The sequence below is a fragment of the Callospermophilus lateralis genome, chromosome 20, assembly GCF_048772815.1.
Source record: "Callospermophilus lateralis isolate mCalLat2 chromosome 20, mCalLat2.hap1, whole genome shotgun sequence".
In the NCBI taxonomy this organism is placed as follows: domain Eukaryota; kingdom Metazoa; phylum Chordata; class Mammalia; order Rodentia; family Sciuridae; genus Callospermophilus; species Callospermophilus lateralis.
This window is the reverse complement of record NC_135324.1, coordinates 348,454-358,200: the sequence shown is the minus strand read 5'-3', so window position 1 is coordinate 358,200 and position 9,747 is coordinate 348,454. Positions and strand designations below refer to the sequence as shown.

Here is a 9,747-nt window from a genome sequence, read left to right as displayed (position 1 = left end):
AATCAATATAGAGATGTAATGCAATTCATATTCAAATTCCATGAGTGTTCCTCATGGAAATTGAAAAAGCAGACAAGAAATTTATTTAGAAAAACATGGTCCAAAATTGACAAAGCAATTCTTACGCAGAAAAGTAAAGTAGGATGTATCACAATACCAGACCTTAAATTATAATACAGTAAAATCATAATATGTTATTATAAATTATAAAAGTATAATATGTTATTATAAATTATAATACAGTAAATAATAATATGGTAACAAAAAAGTCGTGGTATTGACATCAAAACAGACGTGAAGACCAATAGAATTGAATAGAAGACAGAGAAAAACCCACATAAGTGCAGTTATCATTTTTTTAAATTGGTTGTTCAAAACATTACAATGCTCTTGACATAACCCAATTGAATCAAATATATGAAATATAATATGTCAAATGCAGTTATCTATTCTAGAAAAAGACACTGTTAAGGTACATTGGAGAGTCTTAAGCTTTAGAGAGGTCCCTTGTAAACAGCACAAGGCAGAACTTTATAATATAACTCAGATTGAGTTTTTTTTTTAATTTTAAAGGAAGTATTAGAGACTACGACCCTGGCCCACCATGTGGACAAGGAGGAGCAATGACCAGGCTGTGTCTCCCCCTAACATACACACACACACACACACACACACACACACACACACACACACACACCATCTACCATACAGGGCTCTCCTGTGCTACTTCCATCTAAAGACAACAGCCAAGACCTGCAAGACTATCACCAAGGTCCCTGCAGGTCTGGTTACACCAGAGATATCCCTGCTAGCATACTTCTTTTGATTCCTCTTTGCTTTTCCTATGATCAAATACCTCTGTGTTCTCACCTCCTACCTCATGAACCCCACATCATACATCCCACTCTTTGCCCACCATAAGAAGCTGTAAATGCTTATGCAAACCTGATATATATATATATATATATATATATATATATATATATATATATATATATATATATATATTAGACATTAATTGAACACATCATTTCTGTTTATTATCTAAACAAGAGCTACTTGGTTTAAGGCTACATATTGTTTGCATTGGGTCCTGTAAACATGGATCTCCCCCTTAAAGGTGAGGTATTGGTAACCTGCAGGGACACTAGAAGATTGTACTATAGAAACTTTAATACTTCGGATTCCGCACTGCTAGAGAGGGAGACACAAAGTCAACATGAAAAAAAAAATTATGGAAGCAAGTGCCCTAGATAAACCAAGATGCTATAATAACAGAATTCTCTCGCAATACAGTAGATGAAATGTCAGAGAAGAAGTTCAAAATAAAAATAATTAAAATGATCTGTGAAGTGAAGAATAATAGAAGATAACAAATACAGGCAACAATGGATAATGCCAACAAAGAGATAAGAGAAGAAATACAGGTAGTAAAAGTTTATTTCAAGAGAGAGAGATGCAAAATAAAATTGAAATGAAGGAAACAATAAACCAAATTAAAAAAATCAATAGATACCATCACCAACAGACCACATCACCTGTAAGACTGAACCTCAGGCAATGAAAACAACATATATAATCTTTTTTTTTTAATATTTACTTTTTAGTTGTAGTTGAATGCAATAACTTTATTTAACTTGTTTATTTTTGTGTGGTGCTGAGGATGGAACCCAGGGCCTCACCTGTGCTAGGCAAGTGCTCTACCACTAAGCCACAACCCTAGCCCCAACAACATATGTAATCTTGAAAATAAAGTTAACCACATAGGAAAGATGGTAGGAAACCATTAACAGAATCTTCAAAATCAGGGGACATCATGATAAGACCAAATCTAAGAATTATTGGAATAGAGGAAGGCACAGAGATACAAATCAAAGGAATGCACAATCTCCCCAATAAAATAATATCAGAAAATTTCCCAAACATGAAGAATGAACTGGAAAATCAAATACAAGAAACTTAAAGACACAACAAATGGACAAAATTACAGAAGAACCACACGGAGACACACTATCGTGCAAATGCCTAGCATACCGAATGAAGATAGGCTTTTAAAAGCCACCAGAGAAAAGGCTCAGATTACCCATGGGGAAAAACAATTCGGATCTCAGATATATATATATATATTTTTTTTTTTTTTGGTCAAAGGAACTTGGAAGAAATTTTGAGCACCCATCTCCCCAGATGGCTGTTATCCAGGACAGAATCCAATCAAGGGGCAAGTGAAATGTTTCGCTGGGGACTCATTCATCCTATGCTCCCCAAGGTGACCCTGTTATCTAACTATAGACACTCAAATGACAGGCTACAGAGAGATGAGGTCACCCTTTCCTTGAAAATGTGCAGGTTATTCTCAGGTGCACCATGTGGCTGGCATCCATCCAGCCAAGCTCTTCTCTGTTTCCCCGGATGCAGGCAGTGAGTACATGGGCTTTTAGGATGAGGGAGGAAGGGGCAAACTGGGTCTTCTAGTGAGGGATTTGGTAGCTTTAGAAGAGCCATCCAGCAATAACCATGGCACTCAGCCAGACAACTGTGCTCTGTGAGATGCAATGAAGGAAATCTTCCTAGGATGTGTCATTTCTTTAGTTTTGAGACTTAGAAAATCACTCCTTGTTTTCCAAAAGAAAATTTCACTATTTCAGGTTCCTATTTAATTTTCTCTGAACAATTTCCTATGCCTTCTGTGCTAGCTCCTGTTTTCTATGTTATTTAGTTCTATACAAATAGTCAGAGAAGTAATAATTTTCCCTGTCTCCTCTTTATTAAGTATGCTCAGCATTTCTTCTCTCATCTTCCTGAAAAAATAGAATGCTCATTGATATGTGACTTTCTAAATATTGAGAAATTAAAAAGTGATTTTTTATAAACCCAAAAGTAACAGGAGTGACCTTATATTACCACAACCATGTGTTGTAATTTCTCATGAAATATTTCTTGTCCTACATTTCATCTCACAAATTAAAAATGAATGATGCGCTTCCACATTGTGTGTTCTGCCCAGTTGCCAATTTTGAGTGAGAGGGCAGTGGTCCTCTGTCACCTTCACCTGAAAAGACAAGTGATCCTGATAGTGGGTTCTTTTTCCTTGTCCCCCAAAGATCTGGGAATATAATTTTCATTAGTTGAGCAGGAAGAATATATGGTCCATTCATCTGGTCTCTTTTTTATTATTCATTTTAAATTCCTCCTTCCCATTTCCCTCATAATGGTTGTGTCTGATAGGCATTTTGTTAGGAAGAATATTGGGAAAAGTTGATCCTCATTCTGTTCAGGTGTCTGGGCTCACATTTATTTTTTAAGTTCATATTTTCATGCAAATGCAGTTACAGAACAAATGTGAACCTATCTCCTTTTCTTTTTCTTTAAGCAAATTGGACTTGACTCATGTCATTATTGACCTCATCAAGGAAACAGATCCTCCTGCAGGTATGTTGTGTCTCCCAGTAAGGACAGTTTAGAGTCTGTGATGAAGCTCCTTTGGAGTTTCTTGTTGCTGTTAGAAAAGTAACTTTCCTTACACTGAACCTGAGGACAGATTTCAAGCTATTGTTATTGTGTAGTCACAGCTGGGAACCCTGAGCTTTACTGAAATCTTTCCAATGTATGGAAACAATGGGTAATCGTCAACCAGATTTTATAGGAATAGCCATCACTCATTTACCCAAATATTCTACAGGCTTTTCTCCTTCATATTCCTGTAGCTTGCACATTTCACAGTGGCTTTTCACACAGCATAGCACCTGGCTGGGAGTGGTTGTGCCCTCCTGATGTGCAAGCTGATTCTCCCTAGTGCTCTTCATAGTTTCCCAGCTAGAACTGTGATGCAAAATACAGCTTGCTGCCCAATTTCCCCTCAGTCCCAAAGTGACATGAAGCAGGACCAGCCCCCTCCCAGAACTCAAATGTTCATTATTAGTTAACATACTGTGGGTAATGGGAGCGGGGGGTGGCTTAAGTACATGGAAAAGACAATTTATGCTCCTTTGCTGCTGTTGTTATTATCATCATTAACATTTTATTATTATTATTATTGTTGTTTTTGTTGTTGTTGTTGTTGTTATTTTTGTACCAAGGTTTGAGCCTAAGGGTGCTTAACCACTGAGCCACATCCCTAGTCATTTTAATATTTTATTTAGAGACAGGGTCTTGCTATAAGTCTTAGGTCCTCATTAAGTTGCTGAGGCTACTCTCAACAATGCAATTCTCTTGCCTCAGACTCCCACGCTGTGGAAATTACAAATGTGCACCACCATGCCTAACCCATGTTACTTTCCCTATGACTTATGTCCCCCTCTGTGGACTGTCAAGTATTTCTTAGGATAGTTTGCATTCTCTTGTTTAAAAAACAAAACATGATTTTTTTCCCTTCGAACAGTATGTTTCCAAGTGCCATCATTGTGTTAAGAGCCTTAGTTGAGGAGGCCCCTTGAACACACTGAAGGGGGTAGGAAGTTCTCATCTTGTCCCTGAGACTCTAGACTCTTCTGTGCTGAGAGCCAGGACTCATGTCTGGGAGTGGACATGCCTGATGATTTATTTTAGCTTGTATTATGAAGGGCTCCTGATCACCAGAATGCTTTATAATATAAAGGAGACATTAACACAGACATAGCTGTGCACTTACCTTTAGAATACTTACATATTTTATAATATTTAAGTGAATAATATATAGGTGTCTGATGCATATGATATACTAATACATCAGTATGTGATCTAAACTCTGGACAGAAGCCAGACACCGTTGTGCATGCCTATAATCCTAAAATAAAAAATAAAATTGTAATTTTGCTATTCACCACATTTCAGAAAAAAAAATAAAATGTTTTTCCCTAATGGTTTATAGAATTTTCCTTTCAGTCAATTACTGCATGTCCTCATTCATGTAGGGAATATAAACATGTTGCCCACATCGAATTGCAGCTCAGCAGAATCTGGGAAGGGTCAGGGGAAGAAGCAGTCAGAGGAGGGGTGAGGGGCACCTGGGCACAGCTGCAGGGCTGGGGTCAGCAGTTCTCATGTCTATAGCTCAATGTGGTCACCAGAGTCTGCATCAGGTGATTACATGTGACCAATTAAGAGTTTGAGACTCTGCACAATTAGAAATTATACAATGTGAGTAAATAAAAATATTAATTCCCCCATGTGTTCAGCAAATAATGTAAACATGTATTGAATTCTAATACTATACTCCCTAAGTCCAGATATTATGTCAGCTAAAGGTTAAATTTTTTTAAAAAAAATCTGTATTTCAATGTTTCAACAAAACCTGTTCATTACACTCTGAATTCTCACGTGGTGCCCAATGTTCACACATCTTTATCATGTCAGCTTTCCTTAGCACTTTCTGTTTTTGTACCAGGGATTGAACCCAGGGCTCTTTACCAATAAGGTACATCCCTAGCCCAATTTTAATTTATTATTTTAAGATAGGGTCTCACTAATTTACTAGCTGGTGTAGAGAATCAGATGTGACTGTGTTACTATTACTGTCCTTGATGGAGTCTGCCTGCAAATGGGATATTCTGTCAAGGTATAGATAGGTAACAGCGGACATGCCTGCTCGCAAACGAGAGGCTCCTTCAAGGTTTAGATAAGGTAACAGCGGACATGCTTGAAAACTAGGTGTTTGCTGTCCTTGGGAGGACTTGCCTGCAAAGGGGATGTTCTGCCAAGTGGGCTAGGAGGGCGCTGAGAAAATTTTTATTATCTGTTCTTAACAAAGAGCAGAGCTCAACATACTCCGGGCCGAAAGTAGATTAGCCATGAGAAGCGGGTCACTTCTGATTAGAAAGTAAAACTTCTGTATGCTATGTTTAATTAGCTGAAAGACCTGATTTATTGATGTTGGAAGGCTGCCTTCTTTGTTCACAATACTATAAAAAGATTGCTTGTACACAATAAAGCACTTTTTTTCTGCTGCTGCTTCGCTTGCTATGCTTCTTCTTCTTCTTTCTTTTCCCATGCTGACCTGCAAGTGAATTACTGCTACAAGCTGGCCTTGAACTTGTCATCCTCCTGTCCCTGCCTCCTGAGTAGCTGGGATTCCCTTAGTGTTTTACATCCATGGGCTCATGAACTAATTTAGCCTTAAGGCTTTGTTTTCAGGTTTTATTATGGTTCAGTATGTGAACACCCAAATTAAATCTCAATGATTACTTCTAGGAGATGCTTGGATTTAAGTAAATATATTTTTTTTAGGAAAACATTCTGCCAGTAAAATCATTTCAAAATTCTCTAGAATCAGAGCTGGAGATGTAGTTCAGTAGTAGAAAATGTATCTAGTTTGAAGGCATCATATAATAAACCCAAGTATCAATTTTATATGTGGACCCCTTGAGTCAGGAGAAATGCCATTACATTCTTGAAGGAAGATGGAAATCTTGGATTCCAAGAAGACTTGTATTTCAAATTTAGGTTGGATACTTACACTGTAATAAATTCCTCTAGTGGAGTGAATGTGTATCTATTTTAATTATGGTTCTATTTACTACGATGATTCCACATATTTAAGGTGTTTTGTTGTTTTTGTTGTGTGGTTTGGTTTTGTTTGGATTTGATTTGGTACTGGGGCTTGAACTCAGGGACACTGAACAAGCAAGCCCCATCCCCAGGTATATTTTGTGTTTTATTTATAGACAGGGTCTCACTGAGTTGCAAAGCGCATCACAGTTCCTTAGGCTGGCACTGAGCTTGCAATCCTGTAGACTCAGCCTCTCAAATTTTTGGATTACAGGAGTGAGCCAAGATGCCTGGCTACACATATTTAAGTTCAAAAATGCTGAAATGTGTTTCTGCTAGTACTTGATACTGGGCTTGGGTCACATAGATCAAATTGTGATTTAATAACAAAAATAATTAACATAGGTAGCTGTGTAGGGGAATCAAATCATCCTAAAATCCACTCAGTTTTCTCTGAACAGAGATTGCCAACACAATGTAATTCCAGCAATTTTTTAGCCTCTCTGAGTTGGTGATAGAGATGATCAACTATTAGGAGCTTTCTATGAGTGAGGATCTGCAGAAGTCTAAAAAATTGAACAATTCCACAGAGATCCTTCTGCACAGCAATCCTTCCCTGTATGGAAAACGTGCTCCATCCTGTTTCATGCACGGTATCTCAGGTACAGACACGATGAGGTTTTGTTCAGCTTATAGATGAGATGAGTCCAGAGCCCAGGCTCATGGGCTTCTCAAAATTGAATACTTATCCCTTAAGTGGATGATTATACAGGTGTATTCAAGCCATCTGACTTGAGAGGCTGCAATACTTAGCATTTTCTCTGTGAATATATAAACAAAATTACATGTGTTCATGAACAAACAAGAATAGAGGTAACAGGAAGCTAATGTAAATACGCATGGCCTAAGACATTGAGACTCTTGGCTTAGGAGCATTTTCTTTCTAATTAAACCCCCATAATTTCAATTGAACCCAAAGCACATAGTCCTTACTACAGGAAGGACACATACTTCACTCTTGCAGTAAGATATCATCAAGAAAAATTCAAGGTTGTATCTGGGAAAGATTTTCTATAACATTGGAACTTGTGAATAAGAAATATATGACAGACATGACCATTTTTAATGCTCAGGAAGTACTTTTGTACTTTGCATGGAATGTTATCCAGCCACGATTGAAAAATGATGGGAAAAGAGAGAGGAAAGAATGGTTTCCAGGGTGTGTCAGCAAAACTTCCGTTAGAGGGGACAGGGGGCATTGGGATAGGCCAACAAATTTCCCTCTTGGCAACAGTGGTGGCTGAGATGGATGAAATTTAATATTTGTGATGATGAATTTTCTTACTTTTCTCCTAAGACATGAACTACATAAAACTTACCCCAAAAGATGAGAAAAAACCACATGGTGCATGGCATTATTAACCTAAGAAGCACCTTTTATTCTGAAGTGGGAATTGGGATCGTGGCCAACACCCTCCTCTTTCTGTTCCACGTCATCAAGTTCCTGTGTGACAAGAGGTTCAAGGACACCGACTGGATCATTGGTCTCTTGGCCCTGACCCACCTCCTGATGCTGCTCAACATGGGGATCTTTGCTGCAGACACTTTTACATCTCAGGTGGGGCTTTGGGGTGATGTCACATGTAAATCAGTTTCCTACTTGTACAGGTTGATGAGGGGCCTGTCCATTTCAGCCACCTGCTTGCTGAGTGTCCTGCAGGCCATTCCCCTCAGCCCCAGAAGCTCCTGCTTGGCAAAGTTCAAGCCTAAGTCCCCACAGGACAGCCTGAGGTCCCTTCTCTTCCTGTGGGTCTTCTATATGTTCTTCAGCGCCCACTTCTCCATCTCTGCTGTTGACAACTCCACTGGGACCTCACAGGGCCTTATATTCCTCAGTGACTCCTGCACTATCTTACCCATGAGCTACTTCCTCAGGCATTTGTTCACCGTCCTGGGTGCCTTACGGGATGTCTTCCTTATAGGGCTCATGGCCCTCTCCAGTGGGTACATGGTGACCCTCTTGCATAGGCATAAGAGGCAGTGCCAGCACCTTCATGGCACCAGCCTGTCTCCAAAAGCCTCCCCAGAACTGAGGACCACCAGGGCCATCCTGATGCTCCTGGGAATTTTTGTGCTCATGTACTGTTTGGACTGCATTGTCTCCTCCTCAAGAACCATGTGGAACAATGACCCTGTGTGCCGTTCTGTCCAGATCATAGTGTCCAATGGCTATGCCACCATCAGTCCTTTGGTTTTCATCTGCATGGCAAGACACAGTGTTACCTTTTTGAAATGTTTTTTGGGGAAGGACAGTCAACGTTGAATCATTGCATGATGGGTCAGTTCTTGACCTGAGCCACCACACTGCCGTGCATCAACGCATTATGGCATAGTGAGTTTGCTCTCTGTGTTAGATGAGTGCATAAAGTGGTTTTTAAAAAATGATTACACTGAGCTTGAAAATGAGAAAACAGGACAGATTATTGTCCATATGGCTCCAAAAAGGCTAATAATTTTATATTTCTGATTGATGTGTGAAAGGAACCCTAGGAAGTAAATATCTCTTTCTTTTTCTGAATGAGTGCATATATTTATAGGTATGTGAAAGATTGCAGCAGTTTTAATAACTCAAGAGTCTGAGAAATCTCCTTTATGCCTAATAGATCGTAAACATCCGTTATCTTAAACTTCCATCTCATCTATCCATTGAACTTTTATGAATATAACAAAAAAAACTGGATATAGTGACAACAACTATTATTTAAACACCATTGCTCGGGATACCATATTTATAATAGTCAATGATAGAGACAGTCTCATATACCTAAGCATATGAATGTATGAAGTTATGGTCTAGATATATCATGGAGTTCCACTCAGCATTAAATAGGAGAAAGATTCGGATGCAGAGGAAACCACAGATGAGTCTTGAATTTATTATGTCAAGAGGGTACATGGCAACCCCCTTGCATAGGCATCAAAACTGTATACATCTACACACAGGGGGTGGAATCTTCAGTAGTATAATATGCAAAGACTGAATATTGCATTAAATACTAAACATACCATTAAATACGAAGGTGATGCTGATATATAAGAAACCACAGATGAATCTTGAAATCATTCGGTCAAGTGACTGTCACTCACAAAAGAATCAACATTGTATAAAATCTACCTGTAAAAGATAGATGTTTGGGTCGTATGATTTATAAATACAGAATGTATTAGTATGGCATTTTCCTGCAGCTGAGGAAGGGTGTGCCCTAGGGAATTTTTATTTAATGA

The 9,747-nt window shown here is 38.6% G+C and overlaps 1 protein-coding gene across 1 annotated transcript; it reads left to right on the top strand.

Moving 5' to 3' along the window:
- Positions 1-7,849: 7,849 nt before the first annotated feature.
- On the top strand, positions 7,850-8,785 carry LOC143385694 (vomeronasal type-1 receptor 90-like). Its single transcript, XM_076841260.1, has one exon. It carries the CDS (start codon positions 7,850-7,852, stop codon positions 8,783-8,785), a length of 936 nt encoding a protein of 311 aa, XP_076697375.1.
- The last annotated feature ends 962 nt before the right edge of the window (positions 8,786-9,747 follow it).